This window comes from Ctenopharyngodon idella, chromosome 12, assembly GCF_019924925.1.
Source record: "Ctenopharyngodon idella isolate HZGC_01 chromosome 12, HZGC01, whole genome shotgun sequence".
Lineage (NCBI taxonomy): Eukaryota > Metazoa > Chordata > Actinopteri > Cypriniformes > Xenocyprididae > Ctenopharyngodon > Ctenopharyngodon idella.
Genome location: NC_067231.1, coordinates 14284038 through 14296200, shown reverse-complemented (window position 1 = coordinate 14296200; position 12163 = coordinate 14284038). Strand labels below are relative to the sequence as shown.

The 12163-nt window shown below is 35.8% G+C and overlaps 2 protein-coding genes across 3 annotated transcripts; one reads left to right on the top strand and one right to left on the bottom strand.

Annotated features, from left to right (window-relative positions):
* Positions 1–308: 308 nt before the first annotated feature.
* phf5a (PHD finger protein 5A) lies at positions 309–3649 on the top strand. Its single transcript, XM_051915506.1, has 4 exons — positions 309–488; positions 978–1001; positions 3064–3230; positions 3477–3649. Exons 1-4 carry the CDS (start codon positions 437–439, stop codon positions 3564–3566), a joined length of 333 nt encoding a protein of 110 aa, XP_051771466.1. The 5' UTR covers positions 309–436; the 3' UTR covers positions 3567–3649.
* Positions 3650–5386: 1737 nt separating this feature from the next.
* On the bottom strand, positions 5387–11733 carry tefa (TEF transcription factor, PAR bZIP family member a). Of its 2 annotated transcripts, none has more exons than XM_051913980.1 (5): positions 11467–11733; positions 8566–8934; positions 8139–8347; positions 7630–7841; positions 5387–7501 (listed from the first exon to the last, which is right to left on the bottom strand). In XM_051913980.1, exons 1-5 carry the CDS (start codon positions 11540–11542, stop codon positions 7480–7482), a joined length of 888 nt encoding a protein of 295 aa, XP_051769940.1. In that variant the 5' UTR covers positions 11543–11733; the 3' UTR covers positions 5387–7479. The 2 variants fall into 2 exon arrangements, with proteins under 2 accessions (XP_051769940.1, XP_051769939.1); XM_051913979.1 differs by lacking the exon at positions 11467–11733 and adding an exon at positions 9715–10057.
* Positions 11734–12163: the final 430 nt, after the last annotated feature.

Genomic DNA, 12163 nt, shown 5'->3' with positions numbered 1-12163 from the left:
CAAACATAGAAATCAAATGTGTTGGGTGGGTTGTGTAAAATATTCACCTGAATTTCTCCTGTTTTATTTGAAACGCAGAATTCATGTTTTTCCAGACCTTTATCCAGAGAAATGGAAATTGAAAATTGGAATTTCAATAAAATGTCCCCTTTTTCGGATAAGTTTCTTTTCGTTATGAAACACGTGTCTGATATCTTTATTATTTAGTACACATTTGGTCGAATATGTGCTTGCCTTTGATTATTTTTTTATCATCTCTATTCTCTACCCTACTACATGGCATATTTGTCACCTATGGTCGTGTTGTATTGTGTCCAGTAGGTGGCAGTAAGTTGCTGCGCTGCCTTCAATCCGAAAAACCAGAAGAAGGAAGTTCGAAGGTCATCGCTGCATCGCCGCTAGTATCTCGCTAGCTGGCTGCGTTTGTTCTTTTATAATGGCAAAACATCATCCAGATTTGATTTTTTGCAGGAAACAGGCTGGAGTCGGTAATGCTTTCTATTTTTTAGATCTAGATTTTGTGAAAAGTGTTTAATACATAAGTTTAATTCTTATTTAATGTATTTAACGTACAAATTTATGGCTAACAAGGCAGTGAATGTTCGCAAGTGCTAAAATCGGATGAATGAATAGTCTAATTGAAATTAAAGTGGGAGGTGATTAAATTATTTATTTAGGCAACAGTTTATATATCTACCTGGCTAAGTTACTTTGTTAGTTACCAGTTAACGGCTTAAACCAGATATTTATTCTGAGAAAAAAATCTGGTTAAGCATTGTAGCAACAGATGCAAAGGTACGTTACTTTGTCGTTTGTTTAGTAGCTGAAGGACAGTATTGTCATAATCTTTTTTTCTTTTATTTCTTTTTTTTTTGTAACATTACCCTTTGCTGATTTGTTCATTTGCATGGTTTCATTTTTATCAAGTATAAAGTGCGTTACATCTAATTTTATCTTTTTTTTTTTTTTCTTTGCAGCCATCGGAAGACTGTGTGAAAAATGTAAGTTTTGGACTTTATCGTATTATGTTCGAGGCTTTAACAGTGTGACATTTGAAGCGTACATTTTTCTTTAATTTCAAAGTTTCTTCTCATTTTATATTTTTAATATTGAATAAAATTCTACATTTGATTTACAGATGTTTAGGAAAATTAATCACTTTTTATGTGCATACTAAATAAATACTCTCCAACAGTAGCAAAATATTCTTATTTTTATAGAGAAATTGATTAACAATAACACAAACATTTCAAGACAGAACTACCATGAGCTCCAAGTGATTGATATATGCCACAATGGTAGAAATATGGCTGCTCAATAATGACAAAAATCATAATCACGATTATTTAACATGCTTATAAGTGGGAGAGAGAGATATGACCAAAACCTTATATATGTAATTTAACCGTAATTTATTGCGATTATGTAATCAAGTATATTTTGCTGGAAATAAGGTTGCTATGATATCAAAGTTTTAGATACCTGCAAAATTTAACAATTCTCAGTTTTATTGATGTCAATACCACAGCAGAATAGTAGGATAAATAATGTAAGTAAAAAAAATGTCCTCAATAATTGCATACATATATGCATGTCGTGACCGTGACCAGCATCAGAGAACCATGAACTTCATTTTATTATTATTGTTGTTATTATATATTTTGACATTTTATGTGTGTATTTGACCATTTAGGCACACACTTGAAGCTCAAAGTACAGTGCCACTTGAAAGTTTGTGAACCCCTTGCAGAATCTGTGAAAAAGTAAAAGAGATAATACAAAATGCATGTTATTTTTTTTAGTACTGTCCTGATTAAGATATTTTACATAAAATATGTTTACATATAATTCACAAGACAAAAAATAGCTGAATTTATTAAAATGACCCCATTCAAAAGTTTGTGAACCATTGATTCTTAATACTGTGTGTGGTTACCTGGATGATCTACGACTGTCCTTTTTTTTTTTTTTTTTTTTTTTGTTTTGTGATGGTTGTTCATGAGTCCCTTGTTTGTCCTGAGCAGTTAAACTGAGCTCTGTTCTTCAGAAAAATCCTCCAGGCCCTGCAAATTCTTCAGATTTCCAGCATCTTTTGCATATTTGAACCCTTTACAGCAGTGACTGAATGATTTTGAGATCCATCTTTTCACATGGAGGACAACTGAGGGACTCAAACACAACTATTAAAAAAGGTTCAAACATTCACTGATGCTCCAGAAGGAAGCACGATGCATTAAGAGTCAGGGGTGAAAACTTTTGAACAGGATAAAGATTTCCAAATTTTTCTTATTTTGTTTAAATATCAATTTTCTTCATTTAGTACTGCCCTTGGGAAGCAACAGAAGATACTTACTTGTTTCCTGGAGACAAATTAAGTACAATTTACCTTGATCTTCAAATTCAAAAAGTTTTCACCCCCCGGCTCTTAATGCATCATGTTTCCTTCTGGAGCATCAGTGAATGTTTGAACCTTTTTTATTAGTTGTGTTTGAGTCCCTCAATTGTCCTCAGTGTGAAAAGATGGATCTCAAAATCATCCAGTCACTGGTGTAAAGGGTTCAAATATGCAAAAAATGCTTGAAATCTGAAGAATCTGCAGGACCTGGAGGATTTTTCTGAAGAACAGAGCTCAGTTTAACTGCTCAGAACAAACAAGGGACTCATGAACAACCATCACAAAACAAAAACAGTCGTAGATCATCCAGGTAACCACACACAGTATTAAGAATCAATGGTTCACAAACTTTTGAATGGGGTCATTTTAATAAATTCAGCTTTTTTTTTTGTCTTGTGAATTATATGTAAACATCTTTTATGTAAAATATCTTACTCAGGACAGTACTAAATAAAAAATAACATGCATTTTGTATGATCTCTCTTATTTTGTTAATTTTTCACATTTTCACAGATTCTGCAAGGGGTTCACAAACTTTTAAGTGGCACTGTATATTTTACTTTGCTGTGTTAGGCTTCGTCTTGGAAAGCAAGTTATGTGTGATCAGGATGGTACTGCTACAATGTTATGCTCTAACTCAACAAATGTCTGTTTCTTTTCTTTTTAAGGTGATGGCAAATGCGTTATCTGTGACTCTTATGTCAGGCCGTGCACACTAGTTCGTATTTGTGATGAATGCAACTATGGATCTTACCAAGGTCGCTGTGTCATCTGTGGAGGTCCTGGAGTTTCTGATGCCTACTACTGCAAAGAGTGCACCATCCAGGAGAAAGACGTGAGTAAATCTGCTGTTCATTTGACTCTGCTTAAGAATGGTTTGCCTGACTGATGCTAAATCTAAATCTGTATTGCCCAGTATCAGGGATGTGTAATCATATATCCCTTTCCTCAGTACTTGGGTAACTTCTTAATCTCATATTGAATAAAATGTCAAATGTAATTATGATGTGTTTGGTTTTGGATGCATGCTTTTTATTATGTTACTATAAGTTTCTGAACTGTCGCCTTCATTGTTTCACAGAGGGACGGCTGCCCCAAGATTGTGAACCTCGGCAGCTCGAAGACTGACCTTTTCTATGAGAGAAAAAAATATGGCTTCAAGAAGAGGTGAAGAAACGGGGATTTTGTTTGTCGCAGTTTTCCTGTACAAGAGTTTTCCATTTTGTTGATACAATAAAAAGATTTTTTTTTAAATGTTGTTTTGTTGATTATTCTGTTTCGTTTGATTTGATACTTAAAATACATTTACAGGCTTCTAATATTTTCTTAGCTATTAACACACTTAATTTTTTTTTTATAAAATGGTTAGAAGGTTGTAAGATTGCATTTTTTATCTCCCTCATCTTTTTAAATGAACAGCTGGAAGTAGTATAGGCATTTCAAAATAAGAGTCCTGGTTTATTTCGAACATTTATAATTAAAAGTCCAGCATTATGCCAACCTGTGTGTTATTGGTATTTTTGTTTCAAAATAAATTGATTTAATAATTTAATTCAATATAAACTCTTCTGGGCCACCCTGTCACAGGAAGGAAAGAATAAGAACAAAATGAAACAAGTTCTATAGATAGATAGGACTTTTAATTTCAATTATGTATTAGGGAACCTTGTTGTAAAGTGTTACCATAAAATAAATGTATATATAAAATTTATTTTATGGTAGCACTTTATAATAACATTCCCTAATACATGAACACCTTCAGTGTTCTGTTTTGCAGACATTCTTTACAACTTAAAAGTACTTATTCTGCTCAGTTATACAGTAACTAAACAAATAAGCACAAGGCAACCTGCCATACCAAACAAGACCACAGGGAGATACCAAAGGACTGAATTTAAATACTATGCGGATCCATTCAAAATTATTAAACACATATAACACCACTGATCCTCTCAAACTTCTCCAAAACACGCTTGTTCGGCGAGCATCCGTTATAAAACACTCACAGTACATTAATTTTGTTCATGCGATCAGTGAGTCGAGAGCGCAAATGTGCGGTTTGTTTGCGCATAATAACGGACTCGCGCACACCTTATGTACGACTGCTTTATGTCACTGTAATCGTCTTTACCTTCATTACAAACGTCAACCATCAAAACCTTATTAGCGACACTGGTTTTCTTTTTCCAACTGAGAAAGTTTGCGTTTTGAGTCTGTATTTCACAGCAGCACGATGAGAAACGGCCTGGGGTGATCGGAAACAATCACAGAATACCTACGAGAGAGGTGGTGCCTTGTTTTAAATGTATTTTTTAATTAATTTAATTTAATTTTTGTTTAATGTAACATTTTAATAATTAAATTAATGCGGCCTAAATGGAGGATCACTGAGGACCCCTAGTTGGGAACCACTGATTTAATGGACCTGAGCTAACATAAACTAACAATGAATGTTAAAAAAGATTAAATACTGTAACAAATGTATTGATAATTGAAGTTACTCTTAGTTCATTAATTTGCTATTTTTATCGGGGGAGCCCCCCTGAAACGCGATTGGGCTAGTTTTGTTGTGAAAACCTGGCAACCCTGGAACGGGGATCAGTTTACTGCCAGGAATTTATCGCGCCGCATCAAGTGTAGACTGTAGACCGCAACACTGTGATTACTATTATGATTATTATAAATTACTTTTGTTGTGTCCAGCGTAGACACAGTGTTACCCATTTTACTAATACTTTTACTTCTGATGAAAAACCATCTAGTTCTTTTTCAGACTGGAATTTGTTTGTGTCAATATCAGCATGTCACGCTGCCTTTTTAGCCCCTCCCTCTTTGTGTTATGCAACTTTTTTTTTTTTTTTTCCCTTCTGTTACACAACACTCTACCATCTGAAATTTGAGATTCAGTTAGTCATAATTCTCTTAGGCATAAAATAATTTTGTGATTAATGCATGGTTAAAAAAATTAAAATTAATGACATAGGCAAGACACAACTTTGAGTTCTTTAATAATATGTACAACATAAAACGGCCAAGACACTGAGAAAACATTTATAAGACTTACAAAAGAAAATTCTTTCCTCAAAAAAAGAATAACAATTAGAAAAACATTCAAATCTGACAAAATAAAAATTTGTTACTGCAACAAAGTTGGCATCTCATATACGCAACCGAGTTCTCTTCTAATTCAATAGAAGAATGCTTCATGAGAGAAACTCGCTATTCTTTTCAGAACAGCCATTAAGCCACATTTTATTTTATTGTTGTTCCTCACCTCACCGTCTCACGCTTCACACTCGTCAGAAAGGAAGCTCAAGGACAATGACAAACTGTAAGTGCACCATTAAAGAGTGTCTACAGACCACAAATATGAAAAGTTTAAACACCTGATTTAAGTGGAGTCGTTTTGTATAAGCTACAGAAAATGTTATTTTCAGCGTTATATTTCAAGTTAGCTTTGGTAAGGATTACATTACATATCATATTCCCTTTCCACAAAACACATAAAAAAGGACAAATGTGGTCACATGTATTGTGAAATGAAACTTGGTAATAAACATCAGACTATCTTCCACTTCACAACAATAGACGGCGAGCACAAGATATTGTCTGTTTGTGAATTAAACCTCTATCTTCATCTTTTTTCCCTGATGATATTACGGGTGCTTCTCAATCAGAAGGCTGCGTCCTAGTTAAGGCTACATATCTTGGCTGCACGTCATCAAGCTCTGTTTAAGGATGTCTCAATTTAAAGGATCGTTTAAAGGCAGCCTTCGTTTTGAAGGATGCATCAAGTGTATCCTTCGCATCTTTTGCACACCTTCCAATTCACACATGAATTGTGTGAACATGAACATGTGACGTAGCCATGCGCATTTACTAGACCGTCTCTAGCCTCCAAACCTTCTAAGGACTGGACTAGGAAGAACACAGCCTCACTAGGATGCAGCCTTCCGTTTGAGAAGCACCCTACATGTTTCAAAAGGACAGAGACAAGTGCACAAAACATGTACCTGAAAAAGCAGGACAGTGGCGAGCAGGGGGCCGATGCCCTTACAAGAGGTTTGCGTTTGGTTTCTGATTTGTAACACACTAGTGCCCTTTATAAACAAGCACTCAGCTGAAGACACTTACGGATCCTTGTTGACTGAGCTATAAATGATGTGGTTCACACTGCGAAGCCATTTTTGTGAAATATTTGAAGTTATCTAAAAAAATATATATCATATGATACATTTGAAAAAAACTCCTATATCATCACTTCATTTGTTTTGCTGAGTTCTAAACAGATACAAGATCCGTCACATGTACAGAGTGTTATTTCTGTACATAAACTGACCTCCATGAGTCCCAGAAAGGGCAAACCACTATGGTGAAGTAAACAAGGTATGATTTTAGAAGATCTACTGAGTTATAAAAGACTCCGTCTAAATATTTGTTTCGTTTTGCAGATATACAGTGCACATATTTTCAGTACATTTTCTGATGAATTCTACCACTTGCTGACAGACAAAACATTGACCTTTTTTTGCAGAACAAAACATGATACATTTACAATTCCTGCTTACAGTTTTTTTTACAGTTACCTGTAATTACATACTTTTAGAGTGATACATTCTCCCCATATTTCAATAATAGCTAATGTTGCAGATAAAAATGAACCACTTAGTGGTACAATGTACCAAATTTGTTAAAGGAATTCTTAGAATTAATATCATTTTTCAGGGATAAACATACTGATAAGAAAGTATATTGAAGTTGAATGCCAGTCGTTGTTTGTAAATAAAGACCATTGACTTCCAACGCATATTATTACTTAAAACAACCATAAAGCAGGAAAAGGTATGGGGAAAGACCTTTTCTACCTTGATGCATTACAAAAAAAGCATATTATTGGGTATGCTGTTGCTCTGAAAGTAAGATTATTGTATTGATAAGAGTGGCTGACAGGATTAATAATCATATGAATATCACTTCGCTCTACAGTCTGAATCATTCATTCACTTATCTCCTGTCTTCTCCTCTTCATTCCATACCATTATTAATTTATTGCCTTTCGACAACGCAAATAAATCAATAATTGTTTAGAGGTCCTCAGCCGGTGCACTTGAAAAAGAAGAGAAAAAGTTGTAAATCATCACATTAAGAACAGTGTACTACTTCACATGGGTTTTATGGGAGCTGAGTTGAATGTTTTTATATGTAAATTCATTGTGTGCACAACTGTCCCTTACAGCGGCCCGTATTTTGCTTCATAGCGTGCCACAACGTTCTTGCAGCGCCCAAAGTCCTTGCGTAACTCTGCCACTTCCTGCCTCAACACCGAGTTCTCTCGCTCCAGGAAGGCCGCTCGTACTGTGATCTGATTCTCTTTAAGCCTCCTGGCATCTCGTGAACGTTTTGCTGCAATATTATTCTTCTTCCTCCGCTGCCAGTATTTGTCGTCCTGAAATAGTGAGTGGACATAAAAACAAATGTTGTGGAAGTAGTCTATATTTTGAGAATGACATAGTGTTGTTATAAATTACAACTGTTTAATATATATTTACACAATACACTCTCTGAAATCATCATCACTAAGTTCACATTTAGGGTGTAACTGTAAAATTAAGTTCTGGGCCTCAGGCACAAACACTTGCTTGGCTTTCTTGATCAGAGTTCAAGTGTAATGTTACACAATATTACGGTAGTATTTCGGGCAGTGATTACATTTTAATATTAGATGAAGTTTTAGTGTATTTACCTTCTTCTCCTCAGGCACAAATACTTTCTTTGCTTTCTTGATCATAGGTTGAGGCTTCAGCTCCTCCTCGGAGAAGCGATGTTTGCGGGGATTAAACAGTTCACCTCCGGGTATGCTGGAGAGCACAAGGTCTGTGGGATCCGGTTCGAAGTTGATCTCTACCTCAATATCGTCTGGATCAATGGGGTCTGGCGTCACACGGTCCTCATCTGTGGTGAAAAGTGAATGAGTAAATACCAACAATAAAATGAAATCTAAATCTAGTACTGTTTTATTACTTCCAGACATTTCTTGCTATTTTAATTGAATGTTTGAATATCACTTGATCGTTGCTGACTTGATCTTCATGATAAACAGCTTAACCATGTAATGGATTTTAGTGCGTTGTGACAGAAAGTACACTGTGTTCCGTTCTCAATCTGCTGACCTGATTTGGTGTCTGTTGAGCTAGAACTGGATGCCGTGATTGTGACCACTTCCTCCTCACACTGATCCAGTTCCATGACTGACATAAGAGAGATTGCTGGGGCTGTCTCGCTTGTAGAGGTTGTGGATGGTTTTTCAGTTGTCAGCTGTAAGTTTTCCGTTCCAAGACTCTTTAGCTGATCCTCATCCTCGGTGGCATTAATGCCATTCTCCATGAGAAATTCCTCCAGATCCATGTATTCCAGGTGGAAGGTTTCGCTATCATAGGGAATGGTCTTTTCCCAGATGGCAGGCGTTAAGGCGGCTGATGGCCCCATTCCACTGACCCCTCCAGAGTCCACGTCCTCAAAGAGTTTCTCTTTATCATTTTCTGCAATATCAAAATGACCACAATAAACAAATTGTGACAGACAAAATATTTTATTCAAATCCCAAATCTTGCATCAGAAAGACTGGCAATCCAACACATAGAGGGTCTCAACCAAAATACTGTAAGTATCTAGAATGGGCAACAAATATTCACCTCAGAAAATAAATTTAACAAAATGACTGGTACATTTTCACAGTAATAAAGGTATGATATGATTTTAAAGTTCTGTTACTTGGTAGATATAACCGCAACTTTTAGGGAAAAAACTGTATCAGTTCCCTTTACTGACTGGAAGTTTGACTCATTCCCACTAGCCGGTTCTTGAGAACAAAACATTCAAAGAACCGGGAAAAAAACGATTGCTTTAATTTTATCTCAGTTCAGTTTGCTACAGGCAAGATTAAGCATAGAAAAATAATTTATAACATCTATATAATTTGCATGTACATTAAATAGTACTAAAATAACGAATCGTTGTTTAACTTTTTTTAACTAATTCAGGTCGGATTCTAAAGAAGGATTCATTCAGGAAGCGAACATCATCACTAGGCTAGTTCCATCCAGTTTTTTGAGCTTGCAACCGTGAGACATTACGTGCCGCGAACCAAGTTATAAACAGTACAAAAACACTTTCTGTATTTACATAACGAGGAAATGATTCCTGGTCTGTCGTTAAAATTAACATACATGGTGCATTTGACGATAAGAATTCTGCAATGCAGCGAGCACCGACCGCAAGCTGCGCAGCCATAAACGCCCGACTGGTGCAGAGGCACTTACCATCATCGCCTTCGAGAAGATTCGGTGGCGGAATTTCCATGATTTTCTTTAAAACTACTGGAAAGGCAATCGGAGTATCAGTGCCTGAGTCCACAGTGACGGAAATAGGTTCCACGTCCATTTTTACCGACGCTTCTGACAGCGCGTGAGAATAGCTCAACTTTAGAAGCGACTTCAAATCCCTGGTTTAATTCAGAAAAATATTTAAATGTCTTCAATGCCTTAGGTACTACAGGAAAAAAAAGAAATCGCCTCGCCAGTCGACACCTTTCTATTAGACTCTAATAGACCTTTCTATCAGATTCTATTTCTGTGTTTGACCCGATTTTCCAGTTAGATACAGAACAGTGTTTTATAGTCCACGCCCCTTTTGTAGAAAAAAACACTGTTTTTCGATGTGGATAGGTTGGTTGCGGCTCTCATCTTATGAATAACTAATCAGACACAACACAGAGGCGTGTCTGGCGTAAAATGAAGGGTAGTTGACTTCAAAAGGGTCGAGACATATATTGAAAGGGTCTCCTTATTGTTAGATCAAAATGTATTTTTCTCTAATATGTTATAAAAACGTGTCACGAGATCCATATAGATACACTGGCAATATAGACTATGGACATATTTGCCATATAAAGCTTTAAAATCGCATGCCTTTTACGCTTCTGTAATTAATAATAGACCAATTTATTCTAAATCAACTCATTTTACTATTGACCTAAAAACATATTAAGCCTTAACTAATAAGTAAGAACAAAACAGCGTTAGAGATTAACACAATAATATGCTTCGTCATTGCAGCTCAAGTCTCGCGGGAGAACAGCATGTATCTTATTCAGCCTATAGTGGGTATTGGCACATGGCCTCGCACGTGCACTCATGTGCGCAATGTGTACATAGACACCAATCACGAAGCAGAAAAGGAATAGGAAAAATATCGCGTCTCACCTGTAGAATGAGGTTGTAAATATCTTGCCCTTGGGATTACGACAGGTGATGTACAATATATGTTATTCGGTCATATTTCATGATCTGTTCTATATGATTTCTTGCATACGATACATTACAAATTAACAATCAGTGATTGCAGGGTATTATTTAATGAACACAAAAGTATCCGTGTCATCATTTTTAAAATATCAGTCCCACTTAGCATGTCTGTTCTACTTAATAATCATATAGTTCTGAAGATTTTTTTTTTCATAATTTATCCTAGTGAAATAAAACGTTTTTCATTTTTGCATTAGATTTAGACAATTACTTGATACACCAGTCTTCATGCTGTCAAGATGCAGTGACTCTAAGAACAGGATAATTTGCTAAATAAATATGTAGATTGGAACAGGCCGCCCCAGGGAGAAGGAAAAACTAGGTTAAGGCATTTTTTGCTATAATATTAACAGTTTAATTGCAAATACAATTTAGTAATGTAATACAGCAAAAAACAAGATGTTAGTAAACAATTTCTCAATACACAATATTTGCTATTGAATCATGAAAAGAAAACGTTCATGTTCATTAAATAAGGATGCATTACTTTTTAGTAATGCATTACTTTTTACTGGAAACTCAGTCCATTTACGTTATATTCTGAACCACTTAATCTTTTTTAATGCCTGGTGTAATATCTAATGTCACAAGTGCAATCCTGCAGCATACCAATTGTGGCAATTACAAAATAGACTACTTTACATATAGTAGGAATACGGGTAAATAGGAGTGTCACGATTTACATTGAGCCAATAGAGAAATTCTTACCGTTGTCATCAATCGAAGGGACAGAGAAGGGGTACTCAAGCAAGGCTTTGAATATTTCCGGAATATCTGAAGACATGTCAAAATAGTATCAGTTTCTCAACAACTGGGAACAAGCTTGATGAAGGAGACGCTTAATTAGAGCTTTCAATTAATCAATGTCTCTCACATGAAGAGTAATTTGATGCAGCACAGAGAATTCTGAAACTTTTTATTGCGGTCACAAGGTCTGTCCTAACCACGAAGTTACTTAACTAGTCCCACCTCAAATTGCCTTATTTTCGTAGGGTTGAACATTTTGACCAATGAATTTCTTTTCAGTGTGCCTGTTGTTTCATATTCAATGAGGCGCGGTAGTTTATTGGTCGTTTCAGCTGTATGTATTCACTCCGCGAGCAAATAGGGATCAAGGCAAGTTATCTAAGGCTAAAACATCTGCTGCGTGTCAGTGTTACGAAAGTGAGGGCTGAAATTCCGTTTGAGCGGCGCAATCAGTGTCATTCACTTTCCAGCGACAAAAAAAAAAAAAAAAAACACTTTAAAGATTAAAACTTCTCAGTTTTGCAAAATAGCCACGAGTGCTAGTGTACTGTCAGACATCTTTGACCTCTATATTCTTTACGACGTACTAAACACAGTTGCAAAAAAAATGTCTAGAATCGTCACCACCACCTTTCGCCCCGCGACCGATGGCCCTGAT

Coding starts and splice junctions, on each gene's coding strand:
- tefa (XM_051913979.1), bottom strand. CDS start 9,835: ATGGACGTGGAACCTATTTCCGTCACTGTGGACTCAGGCACTGATACT. Junction 8,348..8,565: donor CTCAACAGACACCAAATCAG/GTCAGCAGATTG, acceptor TTTTCACCACAG/ATGAGGACCGTGTGACGCCA. Junction 7,842..8,138: donor TTGTGCCTGAGGAGAAGAAG/GTAAATACACTA, acceptor TCACTATTTCAG/GACGACAAATACTGGCAGCG.
- phf5a (XM_051915506.1), top strand. CDS start 437: ATGGCAAAACATCATCCAGATTTGATTTTTTGCAGGAAACAGGCTGGA. Junction 489..977: donor CAGGAAACAGGCTGGAGTCG/GTAATGCTTTCT, acceptor TTTTCTTTGCAG/CCATCGGAAGACTGTGTGAA. Junction 1,002..3,063: donor CGGAAGACTGTGTGAAAAAT/GTAAGTTTTGGA, acceptor TTTCTTTTTAAG/GTGATGGCAAATGCGTTATC.